At 27.7% G+C, this 13,550-nt stretch overlaps 1 protein-coding gene across 1 annotated transcript in view; it reads right to left on the bottom strand.

Annotated features, from left to right (window-relative positions):
• LOC129963896 (nose resistant to fluoxetine protein 6-like) overlaps window positions 1-12,454 on the bottom strand; it is a 43,829-nt gene extending 31,375 nt beyond the window's left edge. The window contains exon 1 of the mRNA XM_056078485.1: window positions 11,974-12,454. Coding sequence (XP_055934460.1) covers window positions 11,974-12,256 — 283 coding nt within the window. The 5' untranslated portion in view covers window positions 12,257-12,454. The remainder of the gene's footprint in view (window positions 1-11,973) is intronic.
• Between the last annotated feature and the right edge of the window lie 1,096 nt (window positions 12,455-13,550).

Here is a 13,550-nt window from a genome sequence, read left to right as displayed (position 1 = left end):
GCAGAAATGAAGCGCCATATATTGATGATTCGTAGCGATGATTGGCATCAGATATTTAAAAGTTATCACTGGTGCCGCTTTAACAAAAAAAAAAAAAACAAAAAAAAAAAAAATCAATTAATATTAAATCTTTTATTTTCCATTCACGTGATCCATTTTAAGGAGATAATTTTTTGTCATATTAAATTGTAATTTTCTTTTTCTTTCCATATTACAATATTTTCCATAATCGGGATATGAATCAAATTAACGAAGTGTGCTCTCAAACAACATTTGTTTAATTTAGTTGATCTAAATTCCAATAAAATTAAACTGAACTAATGTAACACTTTGATTTAATTAAGATTTTCGGATTGCGCACATTTTTTTGTATGATTTCCTCGCAGATGGAAGTTGGAAATGACGTAAGATTAAAATAATTTCTTTTCCTCTTCGGAAATATTTCCAAGCTCTTTAATCATCAGATTCTTTATTTATTAATATGCCATAGGCGATACGAGAACTGCATTGGCAATGAACTAGCAGAATGAATTAAAATAACTGGAAATGCCGTTGGGTCAGCTTTTATTTTTCTTTGTAGGCAATGGAACGTTTCCGTGAATTTGATAGTTGGAAGTCTGGAAATATGTATGCTAAGATTTAAGGTTCATTATATATAGTCACCACTCATTTCGAATGGAAATACCGAAAGTACAAGGACAACATGTTATGGACTGATTTATCGACAATCTGCGATCTTCATGGCGTATTTTCTATTAAGTATTTAATAAAATATGTTGCTTTGATGCTTACTGGCAAAATAATTGTACTGTTTATAATATGAATAAATAATGTTTCATAGCAATTTTATTCATACAATTAAGTAGAAAAATTCTTGACATGCTATGATTATTAATAATACTAAATTAATAATTACGTTTGGAAATAAGGAGAACATTTTCGTTTCTTTGGCAACTCCTATCACTCGACTATTTATTAAAATACTTTCTTGCATTTTGTTCCATGATTATTTTAAAAGGTTTTTATTGATACAGCAGTGCGTATATATATTATAGGAATAATATACCTGTTGCAATGGTTCTCAATTTAAATGCTTCAGATCAGTGCGGGAAATTAACATTATGCTTTATATTAAGCTAATGTACCCTGCAAAAGAATTTTTTTAACAATAAGATTAAATTTATAAGTCATCTTAACATTCGTAAATTGTATTATACAAAAAATGCAAAAAAAAAAATATATATTTGCAAAATACAAAATAAATAAATAACTATTCAAAACATTTTCCAAGTTAAACTAATAGGACTAGAGCTATCAAATTAGGCACATAATTACTTCATGTCTATAAAGCACTTACTATTAAAAAGATTTTTCGTTTCTCCTCAATTACTTTAAAGCATTTTATTGCGCCAAAAATATTCCTCAGCTATTTTCAGCCAAACGCATTTTTTTTATTACATGCCATCGCTACCATATAATTATGAGTAAATTTTAAAAATATATAAAAAATAAATTACTAATTCTTAAAACACTAATTATATATGAAGATGTTTCAACTGAAAGGCTGGTATCACCTTTTAATTCTCCTTTTTTATATACACTAATGTCCATAAATTAAGGATGATTCAGAGTCACGCAGAAATCGAACTCTAAAACACATATATCACCCGTAAAATGACTTCACACATCTTCAAAAATCACATGCAAATTGCAGAAAGACACCAGATGATACCGATAGTAAGTCACAAAGACGAGAGTGTAAGAGAGTGATGTATAAGAAATACAGGCAAAGAAGTAAAATTGTTCGCAAGCGCTTTATAAGCCTTTCAATGCAATAACCGAAAAGTTATGACACAAAGGACGCATTTGGGTGATTTTTTACGTGGTAGAATTATCTATCTGGAATGTGGGCTTATCCAGCTGGAAGTATCCTAGGAACTTGGAATCGCCCAGAGTGTCATCACCAGGCTTTGGCAAAGATTCCAAGATGATGGTAATGTGAGCAGACGTTACAGCACAGGTCGCCCCCGAGTTATACCGCCGAATGTGGACCGGTATTTGGCAGTTACTGTCAAAAGAATCAGACGGAGCACAGCATCAGATCTGTCTCTTCAGCTCTCTTCAGACACTGGTATGTCAGTCTCAATGCAGACCTTGTACAGACGCTTAGGGCAGATTGGTTTATATGCTCGTAGGCCTCTCAGATGTGTTACACTTACTGCAGCTCACTTTCGCTTGTCGTTAGCCTGGAGTAGAGAGCATGCATTGTGGACACCGCAACATTGGGCTTGTCTGATGTTTTCCGACGAGTCCAGGTTTAGCTTGCAATCTGATCCTCGCTGGACTTTCATATGGAGACCGCAAGGTACCCACTGCCACCAAGAGAACATAATTGAACAACACCATCAAGGTGATGCAGGATTGCTCGTTTGGGGAGGAATTATTCTGGGTTCCAGAACTGCTCTGCATGTTCAAATTGGAACCATGACAGGCCACATCTATCAGGACGTCATTCTGGAACCACATGTACTTATGTTTTTGGGCGCCATGGGCTCAAAATTCGTGTTTATGGATGATAACGCCCATCCTCACCTTTGCAAAATCGTAAACGAATGCCTTCTATCGGAGGATATAACTCATATGGACTGGCCAACATTCTCACCGTACTTGAATCCAGTAGAGCATGTGTGGAACATGTTTGGCCGACGAGTTGACACCCGTCAACCACTTCTTACATGTCTTCCGGACCTTCGGAGAGCATTGCTTGATGAATGGTGAAATATTCCTCAAGATCAGATCGATAATTTGATACTCAGCATGCCTAGGCCTTGTATGGACTATATTGCATCGTCTGGAAGACGTGCTATGTATTTACCATCATACCAACCTTGTAATATTGATTTTTGTAAATAGTTTTTTTTTGTAATTTGCTCCAGGGAGCAAAAAAAAATCACAATTTTTATTAAAGATATTAAACATATAGCATCTTTTTTGCTCTTTACCTTTTGTTTAATAAATAGGCTTTACAAATAAGTCACATTTGTTTTTCTTCTGACTCTTTTTTCTCCTGAACTTGCATTATCCTTAATTTATGGACATGAGTGTATTTTCTTATGGTAATTAAATTAATTATTTACTGCTCCTATGTGCATAGTTATCATTATCAGAATGAAAGTTAATGAATGAATTATCAGTGCATACAAATATCAGAGACGAAATAAAGATGGTAATATTTAAGAATTATACATTAACTGAAAAAAAAATACACATTAAATATGGTAAATATATGAAGCCCACAAATTAATTTCAGAACTGCTCCAATTTCCCTTTATTATTTTAAAAAATTATTTGCTGGAATCAAATTTCCAATTTGAATTGCTTTTTAAACATGTTTTTTCCAAAAGTTATTGTAAGTTTAAGACAGTCAACAGATTGCGCAAGTGCAAATGAAAGACCATTAGATATCATAGTCTTGAAATTATAGAGTTCCGCAACGATTATCTCCATTATTTATTACTTCACAAAAAAAAAACAAAAAAAAAAAAACAGAGAGATAATGGAAGGTCACTTTTTATACGTAAATATTGAGTAGAATGATTTGGGAAACAACTGAAGAACCTTGCATTATAGAAATAAAAAAAAAAAATTATTTCGGATGCTTTACAGTGATAATGAACTGTTTGTTATTGTTTAAGCATTTCTTTGCTTTATTCTGTGACGCAAATAAATTTGTTTTTAACAGCAAAAAAATATATTTGTAATCTTGGAATTGCGGAAATCTATGGAAATATCCTTAAGTTTGCGGTTATTTATTTTATCCTTAAGTTTATGTTCTAGAAAGAAGTTCATTTAGATTCCTTTATTTTAATTGTAGATTCCTTTATTTAATTTCACAACATTTAAGCTTGGAAATATGAAATGTTGCAATAATTTTCGTTCACTTCCTTATGTACTAAAATTCTGGAATATTATACAGTTGTGTGCGAAAAATGACAACGCAATGCTTTAATACTTTCGAAGCTTACCTATTAAGTAATTAGTGATTTTTATTAATTGAGAGAAAAGCCGCATCCCCTTGATAAGTTGAGAAAAAGTATTAATGTTTACCAAAGGAAACTATTGAAGAAGAATTTTATGAAAGACAATAAGAGGAAAATAATATATATAGAACTTGAAATCTACTTTAATTAGTACATACTTTTCTTAAGTAGAATATAATATTTTTATTGAACATTTAGAAGCTGCAACAAAAATCTTGATCCTTTATGGAGGATATTAGAAGAAAATAAAGCCCCAAGAAAGAAATTTTTTAAACATTCAATAAAACTTATATTTTTAACTTTAAAACTTTTGGGCATGTTTATTAGCATCTAATAATTTTACAATTATATTTTTGCCTCCAAGTTTTTGATGAAATAATTAATCAATACATTAATTAAAGATTATATTGTTTAATTATTAGTCGCTAAATTTATTTCCAGGTGGATTCTGGAGTACTTTACTTTCTATAAAATTCGCAAAAACTTGGTATAAACTTTTAGCAAAAATTTAGCAATACGATAGATGAATGGAATATGAATGAAGAATTTATCTCAAATAATTATTAAACCGAAAATGGATTTTTTTGGTAGCTAAAAAAATAAATTTAATTTTTTTTTAAAATTATTAAATGCATGTAAGGTTGCAACGTATATGTTATCTCGAATGGTCAGTTTCAAAGGCCAATGCCTATAATCTGAATCCTTTCTCAAATTATTAAAAATTATTAGTTATTTTTGTATTTTAAATTTTAACTTTCTTTGAAGTCCCGGCATGATTATTTATACCATATTATTAAAATGAATTGTTAATATCTAAAACATAATTCTTTATTCAGTCTTTAAGAATAAAAAATCAAATTATTAAAAAGTATTAGTTATTTTTTATATTCATACATATTTTTATATTTGAAATTTTAAATTTGTTTGTATGAGCGCCACGATTCTTTATCCCATGTTATTAATATGAATTTTCCATGTCTAAAACATAATTCCTTATTGAGTCTAAAAGAATAAAAAAATCAAATTATTAAAAAGTATTAGTTATTTTTAGATTCAAACATATTTTTGTATTAAAATTTTTAGCTCTGTTTGAATGAGCACCACGATTCTTCATATTATCAACATGGATTGTCAATGACTAAGAATAAATCGAAGCATAATAAGAATTTAATAATATTTCGGATATCATTTCTAGCATGACAATACCATAGAAGCTGCTAGAACGTCTAATTTTTATCAATCTCTTTCACTTTCTATAACGATATTCGGTGACCTAGAGAAATTAAAGATGATGTCGCTAATTATAATTGAATCTATATTCACAAGCTAATTGATCTGAATGCGAAATGCTTGAATAATAATGCATTCTAATTTGAATACATTATTCATGGTGATGTTCACGTCTCTCAGCTCGGATTACTAAATTCTCACAGCTTGCGGCGAGTAACCTTGTAACGGAAATGGTAGGGCATACGCAGTTTATATAGCCAAAAAGGGAAAAGGACGTATTAGGGAGTGAAAATATTTATCAATTGCCATTTATTTATTACAAAGCTATTAAAAGTGATTTTCTTTGTACTGTAATTACTCCATTTAATATAACATAAAATAACTTCTATACAAAATGAAATTTTTATATTTAGCTTGCGAAAAATGGAAATTAAGAAAAAGTGAGTGGTTAATCGGTTAAAAAATAATAAATTCAATGTATATGTACATATACTTGTACATAAGTACTTCCACTAATAATAACGAGGAATGTATATCTGTGTGTTGACGTTCTACAGAATAGAACATTTGGCTTAGATACCTACCTATCTTAGATTATTTGCCTTTGCCTACTAAATTTAGCCCAGATATATTTCGGATTACGGAACTGATAATCCTGGAGGTATTTTAAAAAAAAATCTGAATTCAAATTAATTAAAAAGTGCATTAGAGTTTGAAATTTCTCAGCGATAACTTCAGAAAATGTATCAATTTTTATATCATTTTAAAAATTTAAAAAAATATATCCTTTCAGCGATATCAATTTCTTTTTTTCCTATCTTTTTGGTAATTCTTTAAAAATACTTTTTTGCACAACTTTTGAATTATGAAATTTAAACCTTTAACAGTTTTTCGTTACATATTTAAATGTGCGATTTTTTTTGAAAGCCAAGGAACAAAGATTCTGTCCGTTATCTGTGTAGTTTACGTGATGAATAAGAAAATGGTATCAAAGCATTGCGAAAATTCGAAGATAAATTATCCGGATAGTTAAGTTATGACATCATGAAACTTGACTCAGTCTGAATGGTTCATATACAAAATGAACTGAACGGTTATTTAGCTTTCCGGTTGTTAAAATAATTTGGCTTTGATGGCTATTACAATTTGAAGTTTTAAAAATATTTTCTTAGAGGTATCAAGGATATTATGTTATAAGTAAGACTTAATAGAAATCAAACAAAAACAATATTCTTGGTGAACCAATTGTTCGCCAAAAGCGGCTAGTGGAGCAATAAGATAAAAAAAAATGTTTAATATTTATCTGATTGCAAATTGAGAAACATAATTAGATTAAGAAATATTTATTGGAAAAATAATTCTGCTCATTAATCATCATTTCATAGTTTTCGAATGACTTTGAAAGTTAAAGCGATGTCATTAAATTCTGTGTCATTAAACATTATTCACTCTGCTTTCATGAATAATTATATCTTGAAGGACGAGCAATCTAATTAAGGTTCAAAATTTAAATTCATAAATGAATAATAAAAAACCCAGTTAAACTTTCTGGCTTCAAACGATATATTTGATTAACAAAATCCAATTCTAATCTATGGAAACAGTAGAGGATGACAGAAGTCGAGTCAAATCAATATATAAAAATGGTTTCACTTTAGCAAATTATGTACTTATATAACTTATATTTGGATAACACTAAATGAGATTATACATAACGTAATTAACATCGTTTAGGTAAATGAATATAAATATCAGATGATACATACCTATCTAACAGAAAAAAAAGGAAATTTCAAAATAATAATAAATTAAATTTATCTTTTAAAAATTTAATGCTTTATTTCTTTAAAAAATTCACCAAATCATGCAGTTTGTGCTGATTTTAAATAAAATCTTAAATATCGTTTGTTAGAAGACAAATTTTCAGTTGCAATTAATTTTAAATTAAAAATTCATCAATTGCTATTCATTTACTGCAATTAATTTTCAAGACATTTAAAATAGTGAAATGAATAATTCATTAATTCAGTGCTGACTTATCTATTCATCATCATTGTTTGTCACCGATTTTTTTGAAAGAATGAAATGATTATGAATTTGAAATGTGATTTATTCTTATGGAGCACACTTATTTTTATAGGCTATTTTCCCATTGCAACAACAAATTCATTTATTTTCAGTTATATTATTGCTCAACAAGTTAAAGTATCCTCTAATTTAAAAAGGGAAATTTTTAAAAATTTCTCTAAATATGTTTAGAAACTGCTTCAATTTCAATCACATCAATTCTTAATATTATTTTATTTTGGTGTTAACTCTTTAAAATATACTTGAATATGATTTATGACAGTTCAAAATAAAATTTAAAATGTTTAGAATATAACTACATCATATGAGAGCTCTATATAATCTGAGTCGTCCTGATTATTAACCGTTTAAATTAACGTTCCATTTGAAATTTAAACAAAGCTAAAGCGATCTTATTTAGTAATTTTTTACAGTGGTTGAATAGAGTTAATGACATGGAGGCCAACACACCGCTTTTTGATTTTGACTTCATACAAATTTGAGAACATTTGGTACATACGGGAAATTGAAAATATTCTGCATTATATACAAAATACAAAATATTTCTTAGATAAGTTGGATCTTGTAATTCCAAACCTTTGAAGCCTAAAAATTTCTTCACAAGCATTGAAACATAGGACCGTTTTCAAACAAACAATTGTGCATAATGCTGTTATTATTTAAATGTCAACATTAAGCATGAAAATGTAAAACACTTTATGGCAGATAAGATTTTATGGAAGTTCGCTATTTTTAAATATATATACAGTCGTCTTTCATTATTGCCTGCAATAAAAATTAGGAAAAAATGTGCTATATGCTTTATTTTTCCTAGCTTGTAATATCAGCGATAACTTTTTGTAATATATAAAAGAAAATTATAACAACTACATTAGTATCTTTGAATTTTCCATTTGATAGCATAAAAATTGCGTCAATTAGGTTTAAATAAAATACTTATAAACTGAAGAACGTCAATTGACAGTTTAAATTGTTAAAAAAATAAAATTTTCTTTTTCGACATTTGTGTAGAATTGTTTTAGCACAATTAAAATTCAAAAATAAAAATATATGATGATATATGTGGAATAATATCGTCTGCATTAATTTAGTAAGAAAGCGCTTTAGTTAAAGTTATAAAACTTTTAATAAATTCAATTGTTTCTTGTATTATCGGATTTAAGAAAGAATATTTTACTGCTGAATTTAAATATAAATATTGTACTTATTTTTTTCTAGTGAGAATGAAATAGTTAGACGTCATGTTGTTCCAAATAATAATATATCAATTAATAATAATAATTAATAATAATTAAATATATAAATTAATAATAATATATAAATTTATTTCATTATAAAAAAGTGAAGAGATGGATATTCTCATAATAAATAATTTGTTTTATCTTTAGAAACAATATATGTTTCATCATTTTTTCTACCAGCATTATTAATTCATTACATACTTTTATCAACTTTATTGGTTTCGCAAAGTATTACACGAGATTTAATAAATGAATATTCGAGAGGATTAATATTACTGTTTTGATCCATTAAGTTTGATAATTTATATTCCAGGCATCTTTTCTTATGATATAAATTAATTACCTCATGCCACAATGAAGAAGTAAACATAAAAATTGTAAACAACTGTAGGTTATCAAGTTCAAGAGCACTGCAAAGCGTTCGGGAAATGAATAAAAAAATGAATGAATTCGTGTTTATCGCATAAACGTGTTACAATATTTACTTAATGCGAAACGGTTTTCTAATTCTGAGCAAGTAATAAAAACATAAATATAAAAAAAATAGCTGAATGTCAAAGAAAGTTTTAATCATAAATTTTCAAGAAAAAAATCAATAGTAATGATTCAATGTAATAATTTTTTTTGCCGATTTACAAAGTTATTATATGTGTAGATTATGTTCTGGAAAATTTTGTGAAAAAAGTGAAAAGAAAAGATAGTGATAGTTGGAAATGATTACAGCATCATTCAGGCGAATTTTTTAAGAAAAATAAATCGTAAATAAGAAAAAAAAATTAAATATATTTTTTCAGATAAATTACTGGTATGTTGTTTTGAATTTTGACATTTTAATTCCTTTTAAGAAAGTAATCATATTAAAACTGTTTCAAAGTATATTTGATCATAAAATTATCATATTATAAATGGTATTCCTATTTCCTAAAGATTGGTGAACGTTTAATAAAAAAGTTGCAGTAAAAACTTTAGTTTTTTTCAAACTTTCAGCATTTAGAGAAAATATTCTATCCTTACTTTATCTTTTCTACTCTATGTCTACTGCATAGTTTCTGAATTAATCAAAAATACATACGGATAAATTTAATTTAATGTTTTGTATGAGTAAATACCGCAATATAATGGGTAAATCAATACGTTTTCTTTTGAGACTAAACAATAAGCGAAAGAAGAACGTTTTTATTTTTGCATTTGAATTATAATTGATATTCTGGAAATTTATATTGCATATAAAGCATTTCTCAATCCGTGTTTATATTTATCATGCATATAAGCAAACGATAATATCTAAAAACTCGATAATTTTAACTTTTTTTAATTGTTTGAGGTTATAGGCGCTTTACTACCTATGTAAGAATTAATAATAGCAAAAAATTAAATGTCTCTTCGCTATAGAGGTGCAGAAGTTGAAAAGGAAACTTCCAACTCATGTGTAGTTACTAGCATCTGATCATGGTTCCAAAATTAGGAAGTGCTTCTTTAAAATAGCTTTCCTCTAGATTCAAAACAGGATGTTATTTAAATAAAGCAACATAAGTTAAAATACTATTCATTTTAGATAATTTTTAATGCTATTTTGATCCGACATTTTTAAATTTGATCAAATACTTTTAAAAAAAGCACATTGCAATTTATTGCTATGTGGTATGTCCTACAGATAGAATTTATATTGTTCTATTAGCATAGTGTATTAAAATTCAACGTTAATATTAGTAAAAGCTGAATCCATAAGCCCTCGGAGATCACGAGATACGTAGAAAACACATTGCCCTTAAATCTCCTATCCACATTTAGAAAATTAAAATAAATAAATAAATTATTGACTTTTCAGAGCATTTTTCTTTGGAAGAAAGAATGTCATTGAATCTAAAGAATCACTTATGATTCCATTAAATGAAATTCAAAAATAAATTATTTTTTAAAGAAAAAATAAACTACTAAATAGATATTTTCCAATTTTTACACATAAATATTATGAAATATAAGGGAGATATTAGTGGCGATTTTTTCACAGTTAAATAAATAATAATTTTTTTATTAATATAAAACCATGTTTCCCTTGTTAGTAAAGATTATTTTATGTTTAATGCTTTCATTTCTATTAAATGAAAACTATTCAGATATTTTTTCAATTTATTTATGTATCTCAAAATTGTCATTCGAGTGTTTTATTAAAATGTGCATGATTCTTACAACATTTATTAATAATCTTTGGAAGAAATTGGCCTTTGTTGAAAGAATTTATCAACAGAAGTTTATTCCTTATAAATATTTTAAGTTTGGAGTTTAATCTGAAATCAGCATTAGATCTTCAGCTATTTTTCTCAGTATATAAAGAAGGTATTTATCCTTTTACACTGAACTAATGATTTAGTAGACTTATTTTCTTCCCCGTTTGTAACAATTGGCCGAATGGGAACTTTATAATTCTCCAAGTTTAAAATTTCAAAGCAGAATTTCCCCAAAATTACTTTATATGCATTTTATAAAAAAGCACAAAATGGTTATTCAAGACTTATTTCTTATATAGAATACAAAAATTAAATCTTCTTTGGTTAAAAAAATCTCCAAAAATTCCAATCTTCTTTTGGTTAAAAAAAAATTGATTTTTTTTAAAGATTCAAGAAAATATGATGCTTTTGATTAATTGTTTATCCACTATTCTCAATCAAAAAATAAACTAATTTAATTATTAATGAAGCGAAAATACGTACCCTATCAATACATTTTCAAAAGCAGAAAAAATGACGAAGGATTCTTAGTTGGAAAACGCATTGGTTAATTTGAAGTTTTTTTTATTTCTTAATTCAATAAATGTTCATAAATTAATGATACAGTAAATGCACAATACTTTAAATTCAAAAGGGAAGAAGTCTTAGTTTAAGTCTAGTTTAACAAAGAAGTCTAGTTTAACAAATTGACAGTTGTTAAACTAAATTTTCTGTTTCTTTCTATATTTTGTAACCATGCAATTAAAAAATAGTTCATTAGAATTAGATAGTTAACTTAAAAACATTTTAGTTGACTTAAAAATGATTTTTATATATTCGTCATTGATAGCTATTATGATAGAAATAAATTAGAAAATCCATGAGAAAAAAGTGTGATGTACAATATATTTGATTAAAATAATTATTAGAAAATTACCACATACAAGAGAGAAATTAATCTGATTTCGAACTCTTTAAATAGCAGTCATTGAAAAAGAGATGCAAAGAATATATTCACAAAATCAGGGAAAGGAGAACAGCACTCAGAAATATATAGTAATGAATTATTATTCACTATTATTTCACTTCATTTCTTTCTATTAATAATTCTTGAGCAAACAAGCAATTTTTATTTACTAATGAAAAAAAAAAGTGTACATTACTTACATCTCATTGCCCACTCTCTAATCTGCCGTAATCCACCAATTAGCTTTATAATACTCGCCGAACACGGGCCAGAAACTTTAGCATCCGAAGACCCTCTCATTAGATGAGGCAGGGCCATCTTCACCAAATTTCCCATACTCGTTTTAATTTTCTTCTCCAATTCCTCAAAAGTCTCTTCATGTTCTTCAGGAATCGTTTCATTGTCACTGGCAGCTGAAATCAAAGTTCCGCCGCACACTACCAACACCACTAAAAGAGCTAATTTAGAACTTCCTCTCATCATGTTTCCTTCTGATTCGAATATGCAGCTTACCTCTCTTGAGTGGAGAGGTATTCTTCCCTGTTGAAAACCTGAGCGATCGCGTTTTCGCCGAGTTATATAGGAACCTTGAAAAGTTCTCCGAAGGTCGAACGGTTTCCTACCTAAGGGTTTCTCACCTCTACAGCGGCCTCTAACCCGTCCAGCCAGATAAAGATGGGGCCCCTCGTATATATTTTTTCTCAATTAAAAGAAAAATACTAATTGCTAAATGACGAAATAAATTATGAAATTATTGTTTTCTATTTTGCATAGGTATGTTTTTTTTTTTTTTTACTCACACCCGTGATTTAGCTAATGGTGCTTAAATTGGGGAGTCACCAGAGTTAATGGAAATATGGTTTCAAATCTTATAAGTCGGATTTTACGTAAAGTCTGAAGATTTTTTTTACGGTTTTCCTGTATTGTATTGAAAAGGAAGATTTAAGACATTTAAGTGTTTTTTTTTATTTGGATTTCGTGACCGCAACTTGTTTATGGAATATCACAGGGTGTCAAAATATTCCAGAATATTTTTAGGGATTGAACGTCATGTTGTGGTAATTTTCCAATGAATATTGTGCTCTTGTTCATGATTTTTTATCGCTTTGTACGCATTTTGTTTGGTTCTATTAGCATTTAAGATTGAAAAGATTTTGATATATTTGTAGAATAGAATCAAAAAGTTACTATGTATAAAAAATTTGAACATATTAAAATCGTAGACTACTCAAGAAGAAATTCAACGAAAATGAATAGAAGATTTTTCAAATGCAAAGTTATTTAAAATTAAGTATTATGTAAACTATTGATTGTATTTAATTTACTAAAAATTATGACAGAAAAAGAAAACACAAATTAAATACTACCAGATAAATATACTATTTTTAAATTAACGTTGTAACTATAAATGTACTCTACATGCTATAATATAAAGAATTTACTATTTAAAATTATTTTTTGATACTAAAGTAAAAATCCGAAGAAGTATTTTATTACTTTTCACATTTCTACATAACAGCAGTATTAAGACACCCGAGTCTCTGGAATAGATTTACTTTAGAATTAGTAAAAGAAAATTTGATTTCCTAAATAACAGTTTTGATTAAAAGCCATGAAAATATGAGAAATTGAAATTTTTCATAGACTGAAAAATGTTCTGAAAAAAGATATTCTAAAATTTATTTGGAAAGGAAGGGAACAAAATCTACTAAAAAAAAAGGATTATATGAAATATGAAAACACTTCTTAGAACACCAAAAATTAAAAAAAAGATTCA

This window comes from Argiope bruennichi, chromosome 3 (assembly GCF_947563725.1).
Source record: "Argiope bruennichi chromosome 3, qqArgBrue1.1, whole genome shotgun sequence".
NCBI classification, from domain to species: domain Eukaryota; kingdom Metazoa; phylum Arthropoda; class Arachnida; order Araneae; family Araneidae; genus Argiope; species Argiope bruennichi.
Note: the sequence above shows the minus strand (reverse complement) of the source record. Positions and strands in the feature narration are given on the sequence as shown.